General features: G+C 45.3%; 1 protein-coding gene across 1 annotated transcript in view; it reads left to right on the top strand.

Annotated features, from left to right (window-relative positions):
• The first annotated feature begins 581 nt into the window (after positions 1–581).
• The window catches only part of LOC118233570 (POU domain, class 6, transcription factor 2-like), a 51,527-nt gene continuing 27,867 nt past the window's right edge, over positions 582–24,241 (top strand). Inside the window, exons 1-3 of the mRNA XM_035429329.1 lie at positions 582–819; positions 14,473–14,570; positions 16,668–16,896. Coding sequence (XP_035285220.1) covers positions 582–819; positions 14,473–14,570; positions 16,668–16,896 — 565 coding nt within the window. The remainder of the gene's footprint in view (positions 820–14,472; positions 14,571–16,667; positions 16,897–24,241) is intronic.

The following is a 24,241-nucleotide window of genomic DNA, read 5'->3' as shown; positions in this document are numbered from 1 at the left end:
TCAAGAAATAAAGCCTGCGTGCTGTCATGGCACATAACCACGCTGGTTACACGGCAACATCCGCCCTGGTTACCGGTGAGAGCTTGTGATCTCTGTAGCCGCGCCGTGTGTGAAGTTTTTCCTTTTCACAAGAGCCGGAGGTGTGACAGGTGTAGTGTAAAAGTAAAGTGTGTGCATGTGTGCGTGCACACGTGCGGATGTGTAAGTGTAATGACTTAACAGTCGTTCGGTGGGGGAAAACCCTCTGTGCCGTGGCACCTTTTAAAAGTGCGGAAGAAGAACGGGATCCCTTTGCGATCCGTAATAGCGCTTCACTTGACCGCAGCCGGCAATAACAGGGAAGCATCGGGCGCAGATAAGAGAGACGGAGACGGAGAGAGGGGGGTGGGGGGGGGGGGAGGGAGTGGGGGTGAGGAGGAGGGGAGTAAGTGTGTGAGAGAGAGAGAGAGAGAGAGGGGGGAGTGAGAGAGGGACACAGTAGGGGAGAGAGAAAGAGAGAGAGAGAGGTAAGAGGAAAAGCGCACGCCAAAGACCACCAGGTTTTCCGTCCGCCCTGGTCCCTCGCTCGCGTTCAGGACCAGATGATTACCGGGCAGCTGGGCAAACCGGCGCTCGCCCTGCCGCCGGAGATGAGCGACGCGGACCCGCGGGGGGCGGGGGGGGACCACCACCACTACGACGACGACGACGTCGCCGGCGACGACGGCGGGCCGGACACCCCCGACAGCGAGCGGAGCGAGCCCCGGCCCCCGGAGCCCGAGGACAGCGACGGCGGCGAGGACCGCGACCGCCACCGCCACCGCCCCGCCAAACCCCGCGGTGAGTCCCGTGCGTCCCCGCGCGAGCGAGCCCAGCCCAGCCCGCCGCTCAGGAGACCCGCTCTCCGCTTGACCCGAGCGCTTTAGACTGACCCGCTGACTGAGCGGCTTAATGGGAGAAAGTCTCCTGCGTGTGCCTGGATGAGCTGCGCTCTGAGCGATGGCTGTAGCCGTGTTCTGTTTCCTGGAGGATGCGGCTGAGGTTCCTGTAGCAACCGCTCTGGGAAAGTTAGATATTGAAAGTTACAGCTGTTGTAGGCGGGGATTTGGTTAACTTTTAAGTCAGCGGAAAGTCGTTTAGCTTATCTGAATCACTTTTTTTTTTGTTTATGTACAGGAAATAACCTGAAATGCGATATAACAAACTGTAGATTTCCTAGGGAAGGAAATTACTGTACTTTCAGTTTTGCTTTGTTATGATATCCCTGAAACGCAGACTCCATCCTCCGATCTGGGCTGCGATCATGAGAATGTTTGACGTGGAGGGGAAATTCGCTGTTGACATGGCAATTTTTTTAACGTACTAACGTGTTGTGGTGTGTTCCTTAAAGGCCTGCTTTACCTCAAGAAGGCGTGCACTTTTCTGTGTCTTTATGCTTCATGCTTACATTTAAATTTACCTGTTTTTAATCTCACTGCACCAAGGATTAATTTTCGCACTAGTTTGTCCCACCGTGGGAGTTGTCTGTACTCAGTAAACACACAGAGACTTACCTTTAGTGATGGCTTGCGCTCAGTGAATACAAGGAGACTCACATTTAGTGATCTTCTTTTGATGTACATGAACTTGTAAATGACAGAAGGCAGTCTCAAACATGCAGATAATGTTTAAATGTTTTATTATTATTATTATTATTGTTATTATTATTATTATTATTATTATTATTATTATTATTATTATTATTATTATTTTATCATGGAAATTATATTAACCAGGAATTTTAAAATTATATTGCAAAGAATGCTGTATTTTCACTAACAACCAGTAAATTAGTTCAAGTTTGTAGTTTGAAGGCACACCTTCTTCAGCAGTTAAAGCTTTATATATTTACATTTTACGATTTATAAATAAAATGTGGTTATTATATTGGGTGTGTAAAAGTGATTATATTTTTTTATTAAAGCTTTAAATATTCATCAGACAAATCTATCTTTACCAGAAAAATGAATGAATTTGCACTGAAATGAGCTATAAATGGGATATCAGGCATAATTCAGAGGTTACGTAAAACTAAATTGTATATATTATATAATTATTATTTTAAATTGCACCTGTGTTTGTTTATTATTATTATTATTATTATTATTATTATTATTATTAATAGTAGTAGTAGTGTCGTAGCAGTAGTTGTAGTAGCAGCAGCAGCAGCAGTAGTAGTAGTAGTAGTAGTCATAGCAGCAGTTGTAGTAGTAGCAGCAGTAGCAGCAGTAGTAGTAGTAGTAGTAGTAGTAGTAGTGAAAGACTACATTTCTGGTAACAATCTTCCCCATTTGGTTTTGGACCTCTGGCATTTGACCAGGTTGTTGACCAGGTTGTTGGCCACGGCAAAAACATTTGACTGGCACTCAAAATGGATCCATTAGCACAGTCGTACAGCTGTTACGGGTAACCACAGCAACTGAAATGTTTGTGTCAGGCCTCTGAACGCTAGCGGTGGAATTCGCGTATCGGAGGGGAGGCCTGAACGCAGCTCCCTCAGGTACCCCTCAGGATGGTTCCTGAACCCGTAGGGGTGCCGAGGGCCCCCCTAAATGAGATGGAACTTTGACTCTGCTCCCCTGCGCCAGCTGCCACCAGACCACAAAACCAGAATGGCAATAACATCCTCACCCTCACCAGTGTGTCATATCTGAAGATCACACACAAAAAAAACACCACAATGCCTAAACCATTAGGGACGGCCCCGTGTTGTTAAAAAGAAATGAGGGAAAGCTATTAAATCACAGTGTTTTCCGTATTGAAAAAAAGAGTCTTATTTTCGCCTACTTTGCCTGCCGTTGCCTCCTGTCCGATGAAACCGGAACAGATGCCTCGTTTGGCCCTTCTCTCCTCCCGTACAAGAGGGTGGACCCCTGTATTTTGGAGCTGTGGAGCGCTGTAGGGATTGCCGACTGACAAAGTTGCGCAGTGCCTGTCCAAATAATTGTTGCGAAATTCGTTTCTGTTGTTCCCAGTTTGCGTAATCTGTTCAATCTGGACAATCTCTGAGTAAAACAAGATCTCTGGATTATGTGGTATTAGCAGCTATTAGCAGTGATTAGCCAGTTCTACTTCCAGCAGATCGCAGCTCAAATTTAGCATTAAACTTGCTGCATATAAATGAATGACATCGGTATGCACTTCATACCTCCTATGCAAATATGTATTTTTTAAGAATTGACTGAAGGTCAGGTTTTGGTTAGATTTTGGTTAGATACAGCGATGCACACAGGAACAGTTTGAAACTGCTGGCTCTGACATTGCAAGCTGTATTGACTGTGGAACACATCAAATGTGACATATTTGGAAGCCTTGCTGAACATTTACTTAGTCTTAAATGCTTACGCATTTGCGTATTGATTTTTTTCGAACCTTTTGTCAATCAAATAATATAGTTCACTATATAGGGATGTATCACCTCACGATAACTTTCCAATGAAACAAAAACTATATTTTAACACAATAATGTGAAAGTGACAATACGTTTCCCTGTTTTCTGTGACTTATTTTTAATATCTCATTTGAATAAATGGCTCAAAAATGGAAATATAACCACATTTAGTGTATCTTCTACTGCTATCACAACTTTTGCTACAAGTAGCAGTTGTAGTAAGTTAAGAACATTCTAATCAGATATAGCACCTTAATTGGTGCTTTCACAGACTGCTGAGGTGAGGACAGAAAGATTAGTCTTTCATGACACACATGGAATTGCCAGCTAACTGGAAGGTGAGGGAGGCAGTATCGGTGAAAATTATTCAGCTAAAATCTTTGAATTCAATCATTTTGTGTCATGTTGCACCACAACCTTTACAATTAATGTCAGCTCGTCAGCTTTTGAGAGAGCAGAAGTAGGATGTGGCAGATCTCCTAGAAAAGAAAAGATCTCCCCCTACATTTTGAATCAAAGTTACCCCAATGGTAGTAGCATTCATAATAATAATAATAATAATAATAATAATAATAGTTGTTGTTGTTGTTACTATTATTATTATGGGTAAATTGCAATGTTTAGCTGGAGTTCAAACCCCTAGACCACCTATATTGCACCTGGAACAGCTATCTGAATCTGTGAAATAAGGATTATTTCAGAGCTATTCCAGTTCTAAAGCTGTCATAGTGTGGTCTAGGGGTTTATATCTGAGGTTTAATCTCCAGTTAAGCATGCTGCAATTGACCAAATGTGTAAAAATATAACTTCTGAAGTTTGGATCCCTTTTATTGTGGTCTAGTCTTTTGTTACAATTACTCTTGACACATTGAAAATTTCAGGGAACACTTTTTTGGCCTTTGATTCAGTTTTTCCTAGAGATGCCATTGTCCTCAAACTCTCTTCTCCTCAAGCTTGACTGAACATGTTTCCCTGTCGACTGCGCCACCCCCCCCCCCCCCCCCCCCCCCCCACCCATCTTAAAACTGACCCTCAATTTAGCGATGTCAGCATTTACCGATGTCCTTCACGTCCCAAAGTCAGGGTCTTTCTCCCTCCCAGAATTCAACTCAATCGGAAAACTCGCACGCCGTGCCGTCCGTGAGCATCCAGGTCCATTAAAGTTGGCGGGTGGCAAGATGAGAGGTGCCTTACTTTTTGCACATGGGGGATGATGGAGGTGGGGTGCAGGGGGGAGGGGGGGGGTCTTCGCCATTAACAACAAGCGGCAAGGTCGATGACAAGACTGTAATCACCTTTCCTCATCAACCTTCTCCACAAAGATCCCTTCCACTCCACGGAAGAGCGTAATGGCCGACTCCTCTTCTCGTTTGACAAAGATACAAATCTCCTCCCCCCCGCGCTTTTCGCTTTTTTTTTTTTTCTCTCCCCCAGTGTTTTGTTTCAGCGAATTTAAGATAATCTTCCGCTTCGGCTACTTCAACCCATGCAGGATGATGCGGAAAATACACAGTTTGTCGCATCCTGTCAACCGGCTTGCATCCATCGCCCGGTTGGCGGAGGAGGGGCGGGGTGGGGGGAAAAAACGGACATCAACGCCAAAAAGCACTCGTTAGAGGCCAAACAGGCATTCGCAGACGGCCGCGATGTTTAGAGTGTCGGCTTTCTCTCCTCGACGAGCCACTCTTTTTGGACGCCGAGGGACAAGATAATAAGATGGTTGGAGATCAATTTAGTGTTATGTTCAGTATCTGAAGGCTCCTGCCCTGCCGGCTTTTTTGCTGTCTGCACACTCAACGACAGGGGCCTCCTGTCATCATTTTGTCAAAGAGTGTCTGGCGGAGAGGATGAGGACAATCATTTTGTACGCTTAGCGCCTGTGCAAAATGGCCTGTACTTATCCCAATCCCGCCCCCCCCACCCCCCCCCCCCCTCCACTCCAAAATGGAGGAATACTTTTTTTGCAAGGTCACCCAGCAGATGGAAGGAAGAAAGAAGCAAACTCTTGTATTGATTCTGTGTGATTGGAGGACTTTCACAACAAGAGGCCCAATCCTGGAAGGGGAGAGAGATGGTGCTTTGGATGGCCTTGTCTGCCAAGAGGAACGGTGCAGACGTAAGGAAAACACATGCTACTCAAGAACACGACAAGTTCACCTCATTATCCGCTCATTTACTAACTGTTTAGATGGGAAATGGCGGGTGAATGTTTTGTTTGTCCAACGTGATTGGGTGCGTGTCTTTAAGTTAAAAAATGTGTAGAGTATAAAGTATAAAAGAGAAAAAAATGTACAAAACGGCCGGTTTATCAAAGCATTGTGGCCCCACAAAGGTCTTACCATCTTCAGAATAGTGACATTCTGGATTTGCTAAGGTACATTGGTTAACCCAGGTGAAATGCGCCAACCCAATTTTTTTCATATTTTCACGTGCATGTGATTGGAGGAGAACAGAAGTTGCACATCTGAGAATGGGTTAAACACAACATCATCTTCCAAGACCTCTACTTCTCCTCTCTAATCTCTCATTAGCATTTCCTCTCACGCTCCTCACAAACAGGAAATGGCCCTTAAATATAGCTTCTGCTACATTTTAAATTGGTTTTACACATACGCATAATTAGTATGACTGAATTTCCCGGTAAATGGTGAACACACATCTCTGATGTTAATTAGCGTCACCATTAGTGAATCTGTCTCTGTAGATTTACTTCGGACGCACTAAAGCCACGTATGGACGGAACTGATGAACACTTTATATAATATAATAATTCACAAATAGCTTCGTACCGTCTGAGCCCCACAGCCCATGGTGGAACGTGCAGTGGAATAATCATAATAATAATACAGATAAAGATCAAGTGCGTGCATATTTGCGTTTGATCCGAGATTAAATGGGTCATTGGGTTATTTAGGGTCTCCCTCAAAACGATAGTGTAATCATGTGTGTCTCAGAGGATGTTTTTTGAAGGCGCTAAGGGATTAGCCAAGATGGATGTTTCACATCTCTTCCCATGTCCCTCTCTCTCTCCCTCCCTCTGGCCCTCCCACCATCTCCCTGGCCCCCGCGGTCTGGCGGAGCCTTCAGGACATTTATGTTTGTGTAATCAGCTTAGCGGGAAGACGCAGAGCCGCCAATGCAAACGCAGACAACCCCCAGAGGCGCCGGGTTAGAGGGGCTAATAAAGTGGTGTAAGTCACCATTTTGACTTTTGAGGTTGAGGCAAGAGGAGCAAATGGATGAGAGAGGAGGGGTGTCATTTGTCCAGAGTGTACGGTTATCAGCACGCTGCTCGAACCCGAAAAATGACCAACGCGCTCCATCCGAAAGGTCTGTGGGTAAAGCTCTCTCTATACCCCGCAGCCACGTGAGCCTGGCATGGTGCTGTCACCAGGATGAAATTTAAAGCAGGACATTCTGTAGTCTGGTGCTGGAGATGTAGGTTTGGCCATTCGTTTTTTTTTCCACTCCTTAAAATAATGTGTTGATTTCATAGAGAATAAGGAGGAACACATTTTTTTCTGTCATGTATAAGTATGTTGATTTTGATGTTCCTGACCTGGACTGTATAGCTAGTGTAAGTGCAATTGTTGAGCTGGTATCTGCCCCCAAATGAGTTTCAACAGCACTGAACATGCGTAATCTTATATAACAATTTGCAAGCATATATAAAATAGCAAGCTGTCTGTACAAAGTGAGTGGGGACGTAGGACCGTATTGCGCAGTGATAAGAGAGAGAAAAAAAATTCCAGAACAGGCATTCTGTTTGGCCCGAAGATCCAACAGCATTCATACAGGTAATTGCAAACAATGTCCCTGCGTGTATTGTTTTCAAGACTCTATGAAGTTGACAATGAACACTGTTTTCAAAGATTTGAGTCAATGCCACTCGCAGGGTATGTGGATATTGCATTAGAGCTGCACCCCTCCCTGCCTCATGATTCACACGCTGCAGTCGTGCTTTTAGAGTGCAAATTGTATTCTCCATTTTGACAAGTCTGCCATGATCCTGAGCTATATTTTAGCGCCCTTTGTCCTTTGGCATCCTTTATTATTTATAACTCTCTCTTTTGAGCAGTGACCAGTACTAATACATAACCTTTTGTCCTCAAGATGATTCCTTTTCTTTTGATGCCCAAGATTGAGGGGGAGAAAGAGGGGAGAAATACAGGCTATCTAAGGAAGTTATTATGTTTTTCTTATATGTTTTTAGGAAGTGGAATAAGATTGCTTTGCTTAAAAGTGCTTGGTGTCTTTTTTCAGGATTATTTATTTATTTCCCAAGGATTGCAGTAGGAGGGTTCAAAGCTTCAGTGGGGACCTTTACAAATAGCATACCTTCTCAATATCCATCCTTTTTTATCATAGGATGGCAAGCAAACCAAGTGGTGTGTGTGTGTGTGTGTGTGTGTGTGTGTGTGTCTGCATGTGCACGTTTGCATGTGTGTGTGTGAGTGTGTGCTTGCTTGTGTATATATGTGTGTGTGCATGCTTGTGTGTGTGTTTTGCCTGCGTGTGTGCGTGCTTGTGTGTTTGTGTGTGTGTGTGTGCGTGTGTACATGCTTGCGTGTGTGTCTGTGTGTGTGTGTGTGTGTGTGTGTGTGAACGGGAGCCAGATAGATTTTTTTTTTTCCATCTGAGATTGTTTATTATGATGTGCACCGATTCTATCAAATAATCTCGGCGGAGGAGATGGATGACATATATCAATATGTATGGAGGATGTGGCCGGTGTGTAAGAACACTGGGAGGAGTCCAGAGCGGAGGACAGGAGCTCTGGAGGCGGTGGTCAGTTTCACAGCCAGCAGGTTATTTCCAAAGTTCCACCACCTGCGTCAGTTCCAGGGAACGAGATTAGATATGAATAATGCATTCCATTAACAGTCCATTGTTACGAAGTTGAGAGAACAGAAGGGTTTTCGTATTCAGCTCTTGATAACGTCCCATCAAGAATTCAAAAACGAACAGTAAAGAGTGGAGTTGCTTTTATAATGAACTACGTATAATGAAGACGATTGATATAAATCCTGAGGGTGTACAGGAAATACTGGTTTATATATTAACTGAATATTTGGAATTCAATGAAAAATACACGAAATGATTATAAGAAAATTGTAGATGAGGTATATTTAGGTCACTGTTTATTTATTCTGAGAGATATAAAACCCTGGATAGGTAATTATGTTCAGAAACAGAGTTTGTGGGGGGAAAGAGTGCGAGAGAGATGGAGAGAGAGCGAGAGGGAAAGAGAGAGAGAGCGAAAGGGAAGAAGAGGGAGGGGAGAGAGAGAGAGAGACTAAGTGAGGACAGCTGGCAGAATCCTGTTTGACTCAAATGCAATAAAGCTAATTGATGGAGAGATGTGCCTGAGGGGGAGGGCGAGGGGGGGGGGGGGGGGAGTTGCCCCCCCAGCGTTACTTACCGCTTTTAAATGGCTTATAGTCCCTTCCGCAGGACAGCGGTGATTAATCTCTCCCGGAATTACAGACGGGGGTAAAAGGATGAGGAGGGGGGAAAAACACCTCTTTCCTGTTATTGTTTTCCCCCTTTCATCTCCGAACGCGACCGCGGTGACATTGCTCGGAGAGGAGGGGACGCAGGGGATTGGTCATTGATGACCAAAATGTGGGTTTTAAAAATGGACCCTCCCCTTCCTGCCCCTCTTCTCAGAAGGACCTCTTCTTTCAGAGAGACCTCTTCCTTCCTCTTTTCCTCTCTTTCGCGTCCCCTCTCTTTGACCTGATTACATTTCCATTAATTCAGTGATTTGAACCAGTTAAAGCCCCCCCCCCCCCCCCCCCCATTTGGTCCTTTTCTAATGAACAAATGAGTGAGTGACAAGTATTCAACAAGACTGCTCCGTCTCTCTCTATACTATATGATACTGTTCATTATCGTCCATTATGTTTCTCTCTCTCTCTCTCTCTCTTTGTATATATATATATATATATGCACACACACATACATACAGTATATATCTAGTTTCGATCAGGAAGTACATTTAATTGAAAAGCGCGTCTGATCTCTGTACTGACCAGCATTCATATTGTACGAAATTTTTACATAGGCTGCCAGCTCACTTACTGTATATTATCAACACTGACTGCTTAATACGTTCTTGCACCAAAAAAAAACCCCACCTTCTCCCCTCATGTATTAATCTATCTGTGTCTCTCTCTTCCTGTCTGGCTGCTTGGTGGTATCTGCCTGTATTTTCCAGTGAGTTCATAGACCAATTTTCAGTCAGCAGTCAGCAGATCAGATTGAGAAATGCAATGCTCGTCCTGCCCCGGCTTTGCGTAGTTGACTGTGCGTGTGGACTAACCTGGAAAGAAAATGGAGGAGAGTTGGTTTGGGCCCTCACACTTCACCAGAGACAGAGGTTTCTGTTTGAGAGTTTCTGAAGGACAGAACCAAAGAAGCACTTGTGTTCCCCCGTGGATATATCAAGTGTTCAACCTCCGAGGCGACTCAATTAAGGAAATGATGGCTTTTAATCTGTCCTGAGTGATAATGCCCATAACTGAGCCGGCTGGCAAGCCACTCTCCTAATGAGGCAGATGCGGAGCGTTGCCAAGGAGAGCTGGCTCTGGCAACGGGGACAACGAGGACCCGAAAAGTGAAGGCTGCCTGAGGCAGCCAGATACCTCAGCCAACAGTCGTGACATCACAAGTCTAATCCCTCAGCAAGTCCTGGGCTGTCCCGAGAGAAACAGCCAAAAGCACTACCTGTTAAGTGTGAATGGGATGTTTGAATCAATGCCGTCTGTCGATCCAGTCACAGATCACTTCCTGTGCCCCCTAACACACTGTGTGCTTACTGCTGGACTGACTCCAAATACACACATCCACACACACACACACACACGCACACACATTCACATGCAGATGCACACATGCAGACAGGGTTGGAGTTTTAAAAAACCTACAGGACAGTAGATCTCCAGGACCAGGATTTGGCAACCCTGCTCTAGATGCTGAATGAGGTGTGCTTTGTTAGGGTTGGAGTGAAAACCTACAGGACGGTAGATCTCCAGGACCAGGATTGGGAAACACTGCTCTAGCTGTTGAGTGAGGTGTGCTTTTTTAGGGTTGGAGTGAAAAACCTACAGGACGGTAGATCTCCAGGACCAGGATTTGGCAACCCTGCTCCAGATGTTGAATGAGGTGCACTTTGTTAGGCTTCGCTCTGTTTCTTTTTCCAAGTGTTGGCCACTTCGTCAGATCTTGACAGGCTTAATTTGCCCACACACGGTGACCCCCAGATGGTCTTAGACAGGCTTCTGGGACGTCTGTGTGGCAGAGCTCTTGACTGCATACCCAGGAACACTGGCATCATCATCATCATCATCATCATCATCATTATCATAACCTGGCACAATCTTCAGAAACAGAAGCTGTGAGAGAGGGATTATGTGCTCATAGAATCCTTGGAGCTGACGACGCAGTCGAAGGTTCTACGGTGGGGGCGTGTTTTAGCCTAGGTCAGGTATCGTCTCACGTGTTCCCTCTCAAAGTCTGGCTGCATTTCCTTGATGGGGAAGAAGGAGAGTCATGTGCAGTCATGGACACCTGGGCCTCATTTCTATTTTCTTCCGCGCGCTTCATCTTTTATTTCTCGCCAGTGAGGTGTATGTGCATCATGTATAAACTCATCATCATGTCTGTTTGGTCCAGAAAGCAATGATATTCTCTCAGTATGTCACTCCAAGTGAATACTACAACAACCACAACTGCTATTACTCCTACTACTGCAACTGCTACTACTACTACTACTAATAATAATAATGATAATGATAACAGTAATAATCAAAATAATATTACTGATAATAATAATCATAATAATGATGAGAATAATAATAATGAGGTATAATCTTATATAAATTTAAATACTTTAAATTTTTCAATGGAAAATAAATGTAATGTTACACAGTAAATTTGCATTGTTAGTGCAGGGAACGTGCCTCATCTCTGTCCAAACTGTGTAATCAGCCATGTTTGTTACCTGGGGGGGGGGGGGGGGGGGGGGGATGTTGGCTTTGTTTACGGACGTCCTCAGGGTCCTCCAGGGAAGAAACAGGGACGGCCCAATATGTTTCTGCCGCTTTTCATTGTTCTAGAGAGAGTCCATGGATGGGTGTTTTTTTTTTGGGAACAGGATCATCTGAAAGAATGAAATAAAGAGAGAGATAGACCAGGGTTCTTCTGAAACCCCATCCCCCACCCCAAACCTTTTTTACTCAATGAAAAATCCTAGCCACATTGTCATCCATGGATGACAATATTAGGGGAAAAAAAACATGACTTGTACTTGCACAGAGTAATAATTGGACATGCAAAAGGTAAAAGTTTTGCCGAATTCATGGCGTATTGCTTGCATAGAGAGAACGGGCATGGACACAAAGAAAGAAAAAGAGAAGGGAGAATCATTTATGCTATGATGTGAGAGGCAGTATTGATTAGCTGTCGGCCTATTGTAGCGTATTCATATATTTGGTCTCAAGAGATATGGTTATTCAAGGTTGGTATAACTAAGGACGGCTGAAAAAATCATGATAATATGATAATATTAGCATGCTTCAAGGCACCAATTGAGTTAATAGCAGTCAAACTGATGCAGTAGGTAGTGTCACAAACATCATACAGCAATCACAACATTTCCATTTCAGTTTGAAAAAAGCTTTGAGCAAAAGCCTTACGTTGATTAACACACTCCATCACTGCGTACAATGGCATACTTACCTGCCTTGAAGTCAGATTTAAAATATTGCATCTCTTTGCTCGGGTCAAACTCAGAATTGGCAGTTCCAATTGATCAAGCTACTACATTATATCGTCTCCTTCCCTTAAATTAAGAAGCGTAGAGAGGTGGAGCTCATCAGTATTGTTATGGCTGTGGTGCTCAACGCAGTTTCCAGCTTAATGAATCAATTTTAATTAAGGTCAGGGGTGTTAAAAAAACGAACCTTACCCTATGAAAGCCAATTCAATTCCCTTAATAGTTCCACTGACGCCAGTACTTTTGCATGGTAGGAACGCAGCTGCCGTGTCACCGAATGCAAATCAGAAGCCGGTCCCGCTGCGGGAAAGGAGGCGGTGCCTGGCGACGGGCCAGGCGGCCTTTTTTGGGGGCGAGTCCGCAGATTTTCCGACGGGGACGCGTGAGAAAGGAACGAGGGGGTCGCGGGCGTCGGTTTTGGGGCCACATGACTGGCGGCTGGAGAAGGGAACGGTGGCGGGGAGCAGGTTGCCCGCCCTAATGAGCGGACGGCTCCCGCGGTCGGACCGCAGCCAGGTGTCACTCGAGGGTGACCTTTGGCTCCCGCGTTGCCCGGGGAGACCGCGGAATGTCACGCCATGAAACAGTAATGAGACGGGGGGGTCCGGCGCGTGGGTGACCTTCGCTACGGGAGGGGTGGGATGGCCACAGTGGGTGGGGCAGCTGTGATGTGGACAGTCCATAAAGAGGTTTTTATTTTAGCTAGGTTGAGCCAGGGAGAGCAGCCTCACTGTCTGTGCTGATAACTATAACACACATCCTCCATAGCGCGTGCAGTTAGCTACTACCTGCGCACTGAAATCTACAACCTCACCTGCTGTACCGACTGACTGAACAGCATACACCACTGAAACAGGGAGAGCGCAGCCACCCTATCAACCAGAGTCACTCATCAACAATGAGGCAGGGAATTTACAAGTCGAGGAACCGACTGTGTTGTCATCCCGTCTCCAGGGGCCAACATTGCTGTTCAGTATCCTTTCCTGCAAAATGTGCTCAGTAACAATAGCACAGTAACAGCTTTGCAGCCAGTGATTTCTTTAGCAATGAGATGGATAGCTGAATAATCATAACGAGCTGTTTGTCCCATGACTCCACAGATATCCTGCTGCAGTCAGTGTCTGCCCCAGTCTATAACAATGAACAGATCTTAGAACAGTGGTTCATAAATAAGTCTATCCACAGCAGTGAATACTAAGTAAGAGAATTTATTTATGCCATGTAAGGCACATAACTACATAAACAACAACTAATGGCAATAGCCTGTGTCGTAATCATGCAGAAACATGACTTCTTGTATCACGAGAAGACTTTTGCATGATGAAATGATTTTGCATGCATATGCAGCTGTCCAGAGCAGCACCTCTCCCTTTTACTCAATAAGCACTGCCCGCTGTTATCCGCTGTCCTTCCAGTGGCCATCCTTCTCGTTACTGCTCCAGTATCTTTGACCCTTGCTGTTATCTCTCACAGTAGCGTGTCCTCAGAGAGCATGGACATGGTGTCTCATTACAGAGACGTTTGTTCGAAAGGCCAGGTCAGTGGGCAGCTGGATCACACGTTGCCGCAGATTGGTGCCCTGCGTTGTTACATGTCTTGTCCTCCATTAACTCTTTCAGGTGTACGATCACAAGTATGCGATTAGAACATTCTTCGCCGAACATTCTAATGCCGATGTAACAATCACTGCTGGCATTTTAATACAATGGAATTCTAGAACACTGACTTATAATTTTGAAGAAAAAAAAGCATTCCAAAACTCTTCAAAGGGTTAATCCAAGTACCATGAAGCTCACTGTCACCAGCATGGCGGCTTCTCCCTCAGTGTGTGCCAGAAGTCAAACAAGGTGGTTATGTAAGCAGCAAAAATAAGACCGTGCTGGACATCTCCACATGGGTCTACCTGAAGGCATCAATATTCCATGATGTTAAGATGTGGGCGTGTTAGAAGCAAGGGTCAAGGGTCAGGTTGGAGTGGGTTCTCTTGAAGAGTGTGTGTCTTCTTTGTGAGTGTGTGTTCATGTGTCCACAAAACCATTACTATATGCACCTCACTGTGTGCCTGGGGCATTGTCATGCTGAAACAGGAAAGGGCCTTCCCCAAACTGTTGGATTGTATGCTGCAGCATTAAGATTTGCCTTCACTGGAACTAATGGGCCTAGCCCAAACCAGGAACAACAGCACCAGACAAGGGGGTGTCCAGGTACTCTTGGTCATATAATGTATCACCCAAAACAATAATAAAAGATTGCAGTGTTAATGTGATCTCTCTCTTGCTCTCAGGGATCCAAGGAAACTTGTCACAACGAGAGAGACCTGACACACCTACAGAACAGAACCAGCTCAAGCATTCCTACCCCTCCTTTGCAATAGGACCCCAGGTAAGCCTCTCAGCCCGGTCTGTCCAATCAAGATCATTCTGCTGTGCATTCTTAGCCAATAACAGAAGCTCGACCAGTCTGAATGTACATTTATATTTTCATAAATGTTTTATATTGTTGAATTTGAACTTTTACCTTTATAAATTTTTATGTGATTAATACGTTTTTAATTAGAATATTTAGAGGGTTTTTGCTTTTTTGTTTCTATATTATCCGCAGTGTTCTGTAATGTAATCAAATGCATAAGGCTGCCCTGTCTATCAGAGTAAAAAAATCAACAGAGGCATTAAGCTTTCCCACTAAATGCTAAGTGCTAAACTGGACTAATTTAAAGGAAAAGCCATTTATCTGAGCAGCAAGGCCCTCTCAGTTTGCTGGCAGTGCGGCTTGTTTCTGTTCAAGTTGTTTCGATTTTAATGACTTTTTTCAGTGCTGTCTGTGCACTCCAGCTCACACTCACCACCAACACAGGGGAGACATCTTGGATCTGACGTGTTTTATTCCAGAGGTTACTGGGACCATAGGGGCTGTAAAAAGCACTGATAATTTTATTCACCATAGTTATTCATGCATATCTATACTGCAGATGTATTCTTTTTACTGGTTAACCGTGGTTAATAAGTAAAAATACTTCAACCAACCAATGTGTCTTCAGAAATCACCAGAATTAACTTGTGAAGAAATAAACTAACAAACAACTGAACGTATTTGTTTGCCAGAATTGACAAATGTTGATTGGATCCTGGCCCCAGGAAAAAGTGTGCAGCAGGACATTCTAATTGTTAATTTAATGAGCCTTAGCAGGGTCATTTATAATAGAACTGCGAAGTGTGAACATATTCAGGTAAAGTGTTGATTTTGTGCAAAGAGTTTTCTTCACTTCAGTTTTCTACCATACGTGAACCCCCTGACGATCAGTACGATCCATATGTTCCTACGTATTCCCAAACCTAAGCCTTTATTCCTATCCTCAGAGAAACCGATGTAATGGGAAGAGGGCTCTCTCAACCCTAATCCACTCGTACCCGACACCCACCCCCCACCCACCCCCCACCCGCGTGTATCAGCATGGTAATGCTCCGCTGGCCCTTCCCTGGGGTGAATTACACGCTATATCAAAGAGCGACAAGTGGAATCCACTTTAGCAGAGCCTGCCGTCTGATGACTGACACCTTCAGGGCGTCCTTTGTGCTCCTCGCGGGCTTCCGTTAGCGTCCCCCCCCCCCCCATGTGGGCCCGCATCGCAGGCCAGCGACAAAAACTATCTCCCCCCTGTGCACCCGCCATACCGTCAGCCCAGGGGAACAGCCAGCCTGAAGCTACAGGGGGGGGGGGGAGGGGAGAGCGATTGAGGGCCAGGCTTTTGGTCCCCACGCCCCTGCTTTAACGCATCGCCGCTGACTGCACACAGCACAAGCGACGGGACGACTCCTTAAGACGTATCAATCATATCGTTTCACTGAAATGACCGCCCTCTGAGGCCCAGTTTGCAGTGAAGGAAGAGCTGGTCTTTGTGTCCACTAGAAGGGGTGGAGCTAGGAGTCAAATGTACATTTATAACATGCATCACTCTACACAATACAGTGACTGTCCCTATTTATGTAACTGATACACTGGTATTTAAAGAAAATAAGTTACATTCTCACTGTAGTCTGAGTAAGATAACAACACAGTTTCAGACACCATTACAGCTTCGCCAAGGTACTTTATTTATCAATGATATCAATAGCCAGATTCACACAGGCTGTACTTGCATTGCCCCTAGCTATCTATCAATAGCTTGCTGCAGAGACGTAACAGAGAAGCAGTGCATGTGGCTTTAGCTTGAGGAGAGAGAAAATGCAATGTGAAATACATGTGAAATATGCATACAACCAGAGTCATTCCACACCTGTACTGTGTATTGATAGATTGATAGATACCAGTTCCGACTCTTTTTTCAAGTTCAGATGAAGTTCATGTCAGACAGTTGGAACAGTGTCTCACTAAAAGTATTTAAGAGTCTGTGTCACCATACCGTGAAATAGTGCTCCCCAAGCATTTATTTAAGTGGCTATGAACTCACCCCCCCCCCCCCCCTCCCCTTCTGTGTTGCAGCACTTGCTGTCCGCCCAGCAGCTGGCTTCAGCTGTGGCGGGGGTGGTGCCCGGGGCCCCCCCGTGCCTGAACCAGCCCGTGCTCCTCCCCTTCAACATGGCCGGGCAGCTGAGCGGGCAGCAGGGCCTGCTGCTCACCATGCCCAGCACCAGCCTGGCCAACCTCCAGGGGCTGATGGCGGCAGCGGCGGCCGGCGGCATCATGACCTTACCGCTACAGAACCTGCAAGGTAAGGAGCGCCGGCGGAAAGACCCGGAACGTTCTCACTGGCTGAACAGTCGGTCATCAAACCGCCAAAATGTACAGCGACTCACTGGCTCTTGGTCTTGCAGCACTAGATTAACCCATCCAGAGTACAGCTCTCAACAGGGATCTGAAATCATAAACTGTGGAGTGGGACACAGAAAATGGACAGCTGTTTAAAAAACGAGACAGTTAAGTTTTTGATGTTAATTCACATCTAACAGTGCCTATGTGAGCCCATAAAGAGATGACGTGTACCTAATGAGAGTCAAGTAGAGCATTTCACTCTGAATACAAAATCATTACAGCAAAAGAAGATATTTAAAGTGCATACATGAATGGAAAACTTTTGCATGAATTTATATGATGTCTGGTTCACACTTTAGCTAGTGGATTCTTTGGACTCTTTGCCGCGAGGCCTACCTGCTGTACAGTATCAGTGCCGAAGGATCTCACAGCCATTAGGCCGGAGTTTTCTCAGTGCTCTGTGTGAGCACTTCCTGTTCGCTGCAGCAGCATTAGGCAAAGCCCTCCGCATTCTGTTCCCCCTCGCCTGCCTGTACTTAACTTCCTCTTTTAAACTTTAATGCCAAAATATTCTCCTTTTGACCACAGTCGTAAGTGGTTTTCATTTTAATGTTTAAAATATTGTCTTCTTTATGCTATTAGAAGGGATGGGCCAGAACCTGTCAGTCATGAATCTTACATGAGGAAGACACGGTAATGCACGAAAGCAAAAAATAAATAAATAAATAAATATTTTAAATGGCACCCCTTATAAATTTAAAAACTGCATGTAAACGAGGCGGACCTCTGGGATTAAAAATAATGCATCGCAAAGTGTAGCAGATATCAAATCGGCCCAGGTTGAGGAAGACTGCGGAGGAGGAAGAAGACCCTTACAGGAAAAGGGGCAAAACACATAATGGAGGAACATGCATAAATAACAACATGTCTTCTGTCAGGGGGAAGAAGGGGGGAGGGGGGCGGGTGGGTTTATTAATCGCTCCAGTCTATTTAGAGCCTCTTCACTGGATGTGCTCCCTCAGGTTTACCCTAATGCACCTGAGGGGAGCGGGACCTGCTTTTAGAAGAGTTTACATATTAAAGACCGCGACCGCTGAGCCGTGGTACTGACCCATTTCAGCGGGCCGGCCGGGCCATTTTTAAATGGCTTTTAATGTGAAACGGTTCACACGTTTTAGCTTGCATCGCCAACTGATTTCACGTACAGAGTGCAACACGCCGTAAACGGCCATTTCTTTTTACGACCCATAATGAAATCTGAATTCAAAGGGAATTTATGTCCATCTTCTTCTTCTTCAAATCCATTTGAATATACCCCAGCGGAGTGATAATTTACGGACTTACGATATTCCATTATTTCAGAATGACAGGGAGAGAGCAAAATACTGAGAGACAGAAAGTTAGAGGAGAAAGGTAGAGCGACAGAGATGGAGGGAGAGTGAGAGAGAAAGTGAGAGGAGGGAGGAAGGGGGAGACAGACAGAGGGAGAGAGACAGAGAGAGAGAGAGTTAGAGCAGGGAGGGAGAGAGAGAGAGAGAAAGAAGAGGGAGGGAGAGAGAGAGAGAGAAGGTGAGTGAGAGAGAGAGACAGAGAAAGAAAAGGAGAGAGAGAGAGAGAAAGAGTTCTCCAGAGAGCAAGGAGAAGTGACTTAAGTGATGCTAAACGCCCTGGCTCTCTCCAGGCCCCATGGCTGCAGCACAAATTCCCCCCCCCCCGTCCTGCACGATCAGACCTGGGCCGAGTGACGCTTGCTGCCACAGCACATTCGGCTGAGCCTCCAGCCAGGGCCCTGGTCCCCCCCCCCCCCCGGACTGATTAATTCAGGTCCCCCTCCATCTCGCGGAGAGCAGCGGTGACACCGTGTGACCCTGGAGCGAGCGCTTCGCAGCGCGCTCCCTCTCAGCCCCCCCTGACGTCAAATCGTGCCTGAGTAACGAAGGAGAAATCTGAGGTAGCGCTTTCTGAGTGGCCAATCACCCATCTAATGGATGTTAATGGGGGTGGGGGGAGTGTAAGGTGGGAAAGAGTGACAGTTATTCAGTTTATAACAGTTTATATCAGTTTATAGGTTGAGTTTGTCACAGGATTATCACAAGAGAAAGAACAGATGGCTGTTATTGTTTCACCAAATATGCTTTAGATTTGGTTATTCGGTACTTAAAAGGGAATATTGTGTAATCCTGCCTTTCTGCCAGATTATGGCCTGGATTCTATCAACATCTCTTTTCTGTAACTTGGACTGTACTTAAAAAAAAAATGTTTTATTTTAAATGCAGATACAGATGAGTGAGTTCATTTTGGTCATCGGCAAACTCGCCAAACTGTGCTGGAGATGAAAACGGCAGCATACGCCTTAAACTAAGAATCAAAAGCTGAGGACAAATGCTGAATGAATCTAGGACAGGGCCCTATTCAGTACAACGGCATGAATAAAATAAAATAAAACATCTAGAGCGCAGATCGCATTCTTTTTCGTCCGACGCACCTTTTGTACAAAGCACAGGGAGAATGCCGCCAGTACTCCCTAGTGTCTCTTCAACTATTCATGAGTCCATCTCACATCGAATATCCAAAAGCTGCTGAATGATCTTCCTGAGGGCTGTCGCTGAGGCAAGAGCACTTCTGTCTTCTTCTTCTTTGGTATTTAAGTCAGCTGAGCCCTGTAAAATACCTCGCTGGGAAGGGGGAGGAGTGGGGGGATGTGCCGTATTAATAATGGAGACGGAATTTATAGCCGCGCAACCGGCAGGCTAACCGGCGCAACCAGCAGGCTAACTGGCGCAACCGGCAGGCTAACTGGCGCAACCGGCAGGCTAACCGGCGCAACCGGCAGGCTAACCGGCGCAACCGGCAGGCTAACCGGCGCAACCGGCAGGCTAACCAGGGCAACCGGCAGGCTAACCGGCGCAACCGGCAGGCTAACCAGGGCAACCGGCAGGCTAACCGGCGCAGCCGGGCAGGCTAACCGGTGCAACCGGAGACTCAGGGCCGTAATGCAAAGGATTTGCTGTGGCAGTGGCCGCGTAAACCGCCGGGGAGAGGCGTTGGGCGGACAGGAAGTGGATGGATGAGGATCGCCGGGTTACCTCAGCCTCGGCGGTGGCAAGACTTCCTGTTTCTGCTCGGACTCCGTTGGCGTGGACAATGAGTGGCCTGCTGCACTGTGAAATCTCCAGTGTTAATTCCAATGCTAACAGAGTCCACTTGGGAGTTGATTTAACACTGAATATTTTGCTGTGTGCTTGTCTTTACAGAGCAAGTAGAGTACTTTTATAGAGAGTTAAGGTAGGCCAGATCCTTGTTTTGCATGCTAACTGGCTAGGCTGTTGTATAATAGGTTTATGTCTTCTCTATGCCAACTATCAGTGTTGGATACACCAAATATGACCGATCATGTGGCTGTTGATCTGCTGAATGTGTTGATCAGAGATTGGCGTGGTATTATATCCCAACAATTAGTAATTAGTAAGAAATAAGAGGTAAATGCGAGGAGCTACATCAGGCATAACTCTATCCCTGTCTTTATATAAGCCATGTACTCCACTGTAAAAAAAAAAAAAAAAAAAGAATCAAATTAAAAGTACACACATTACATTATACTGTTTATTCAAGAATACATGCATATAATTGCAACTGTAAATAATGAAATTATAAAATTACACAACTCATATCCTTACTATTATGTCTTGAATCGCACGATTTTGTCATGTTAATTGGCTACACTTTACTTTTTTCACAATTCAGATTCAAAGCTCTCTCCAGAACTCACCTTCTCACAACAGGAAAAATGGCCGCTCTCATCCCATACAAACCATCATCGATACCGACGAAATATGAAATAACAAGGAGTTATACGCTGCGGTACGGGGACAGCAATGACGAACGGCACATAAGGCGATAAGGGAGGCCACTCAATTCCCCTTGCTTGAGAAAAAGGTCAACGGCAGGTATCGGTTTCCTGGATCTCCACCAGTGAAACCAAAGCCGGTGGCCAGTATCGTTACAAACGGCTCTGTAGATGAACCCGGAGGAGGAGCCCACAAGCACTAAAAGGTGTCTGCGGTTTTGGAATGGCGCACCGGGGGGGTGGGGGGGGGGCACGATTAACCTAATTAATAGCTGCACTTTCGCGAGGGGCTGGATTCGCGGCGCGGGGTCGATTCGGGCGAGGGTGTCAGTAGGGTAGAATGACCCTCTTGTGGGGGGGGGGGAACCAAATGTCCCCGCGGGACCCCCAATCGGATTAACCTCAAGCGCATCGCGGGCGGATCCGGTGGCACCTCCGCGGATCTGAGAGTGCTTCGGAGTGGCCCGGATCCCTTTCGCTCAGATTAAGAGAGCTGCTGTTAAGCACATCTGCGGTTTAAGAGGCCGGCCTGTTCCCGTCCACCCCAGGGCCCAATCGAACCCCCGTATCCGCCCTCTCATCTCTCGCCTCTGATTTCACCGACAGGCACTCCACTCTCTGAATCACTCCCTCCCTCCCTCCCTCCCTCCCCTGGCTGCCTTTCGTTTCTCCCATACACATTCATTTGAGAAAGTTTTGCAATATTTTCTAAAAAAAAAAAGCTCACAATTATTTAAGATTTGAATATTCGTTTTGAATGTTCGTTATGCAATCATAAGAAATAACAATAGCGTACACTGAGCTCTTATTTAACATGTCACAAAATGAAATACATTATACTGTACGTACAGTCATATAAATCCCTTAGTTAATCTCTTCACATTGATAATATTTCATGGGGCAAATATGATAGACGTATGGATTTCCTGCTCGACACTCTCACTCTGTGATCCACATATTGGATTTCTAATGAGAGTATAAGACCCCAGGGAGCATTAGCATATATTTCTTTATGTTTTTGTGTGCGCTGGGCTGCAATGTGAACCGAGGTCATGATGAATAACGCATCACCATTTTTTTCATTTAAAAGTGATCACAGATTACAAACATGTTACAGCGCATTGCGTTACACTGCATTAAATTACATTATTGGCATTTAGCAGACGTTCTTATCCAGAGAGCTTTTGCATTTTTTGCATAGTATCAATTTTAAATAGTTGGATATTTTACTGAAGCAATGCAGGTTAAGTGCCTTGCATAAGGGTACATCAGCAGTGTCCTACCTGGGAATTGAACCTGTAACCTCCAGGTCACAAGGCTATTATACTTTTCACGTTATTGTACCCAATATACTGTAATGAGGCTAAAGTACCAGAAAACGATTTCACAAAATACTGAGAAAACTTCATCCACCAGAAACAGGATAAAGGGAATTTTTTCCCAATTAGCGTAATCGCTTACATTTAATTAAGCTGCTAAAGCAGTGTGTGTAAAATCCAGACCTTGGTCAAAAATATGTACATGTTTTGGATTCAAACACTTACCTACGCTTTACTTATCGTGTCTGGTGTATTGGAGCCAATGAAATACTCTCAAAAAGTGCACCTTCTGGTCATGTCGGCAGGCTCAATTACACCAGGCAAGATCAACAGATCACAGAAAAGTATTTGAATCCAAAGCAAATACGTATTTGACCCAGGTCTGGTAAAAATCCAGTTCAACTCACAGAAAAACGCCGTCTAATTCCACCTTCTCTCTGTGGCTCTCTTTCTTTACACTCTGCTCATTGTCCAAAAACCACAGAGGCCCCAAAAGACCCGGCCTGCGCGCGTCTCCTACGACGGTGATGCATCGTCCCGCGGGGAAAATTCGTCCGCCAGCCGAGCCCTCGGCTGAACCCCCCCCCCCCCCCCCACGCGTCTGTGACCGCGATAAACGCATAAACAGCCCCGGGCACTTCATTCATCTCACGCCGTTTCAGACGCGCAAATCTCAGATACCATTCATGAGTGAAAACACTGTAGTGGCAACAAAACAAAAAAAAACCTTTCTGCATGAACAGGAAATATACGGTATTACATAAAAATATAAACAACTGTTATATTTTTAAGAAGACACAAATCAATTTTCCATTGTGCATACCAATCAATCAAATGCAGGCTTTTTATGTAGGCCTAGATGTACACAGATTCTAAGTGCGTATGTATTTACAGTATACACACTCACAAACCTTCTATCACTGTCAGTGGAGCTTTGCTAATGCAAGGCTTTGTGTGGCACTAATTAAAGTGAATTTATGAGATTCACATCAGGAAAACAAGCAGAGGCTAATGGGTCATTTGTGAACAGCCAGCGTTACATGGGAGCTGGGATAGATGTTGAAGATGATAGAAGATATTGAGTGCAATTCCTTTGTTTCAGGATATTTCACTCATGAGGTTTTCGCTCCTTGTTTTTAAGAGCCTTGCCATATAAAAGGCAGCAGAGATCCTGCTCTTCTCCAAAGCCTCTGCAGGAAACAAAATATATATTGAGGAATATTTGTGTTATTTATTTACACATATTTATAGGGTCCCTCTTGTTAATGGGCTTGTTTTATGACAACATACCGGCAGAACATTTTAATGAACTTGTCAAAAGAGCAAAAAAAAAGTCTATTTTTCATTCATCCTCATTCCTTCTTGATAGATTTTTTTGGTTGATGACATAATCACTTTAAACTTCATGTTAAATAACCTGTCATTATACTTGTAATCAGTACATTGCCAATGAATCCAGCCCATAAATTGATGAATCCAAGGTTGCAAGGGGACTGTTATAAGAGCATATAAGTATTATACAGATCTCTTACAGTATAAGCTCTAATAAGAGGTCTGTATCAAGCCACCTACCTCAAGAACAGACCCTCAGTGTCATTCGGGGAACATTCGGCTATTTCCGTGTTTCAATGACGCACCATTACTTTCCAGTCACTGAGACGGGCCATACATTTTACATGAGGCCCCCGCTCTGCGGTCTCCCCTCTGGTCAGACGACGCCCGTCGGCGAAACCGAGGGTCGTTTTAGCGATAGCGCCAGAGACGACTTTTTCACGGCGGCTGGAAGGACGAAAACGCGAGACGTACAGTGAGGGGCCGTCCGCGTCGCTCGTGAATGAAGCAGGAACGTTGTTTCCGTCCTCGTCGACCAGGCCGCGGCGTTTCCCCCTCACCGCGCCGAGCGGCTTCGGTGCCGCCAAAGAAAAAAGGCGGGAAACCGTCCTTGTCCCTGGGGAGAGACAATCAGCGGGCGCGAAACATCGAATGTATAGCGCGTATGATTGTTTTCCATTTCAGTTTCTTTCTTTCACACCTTGATGTAGTCATACACAATACTTTAAACCCTCCCTCTCCAGTGGGAGTAGGAACTGTCCCAAGATGGTTTGATATTTCTCCCTCCAGCTCTAAGTGGAAGGTTT

This window comes from Anguilla anguilla, chromosome 8, assembly GCF_013347855.1.
Source record: "Anguilla anguilla isolate fAngAng1 chromosome 8, fAngAng1.pri, whole genome shotgun sequence".
NCBI classification, from domain to species: domain Eukaryota; kingdom Metazoa; phylum Chordata; class Actinopteri; order Anguilliformes; family Anguillidae; genus Anguilla; species Anguilla anguilla.
The sequence above is the reverse complement of the archived record's forward strand: the minus strand, read 5'-3'. Positions and strand labels throughout refer to the sequence as shown.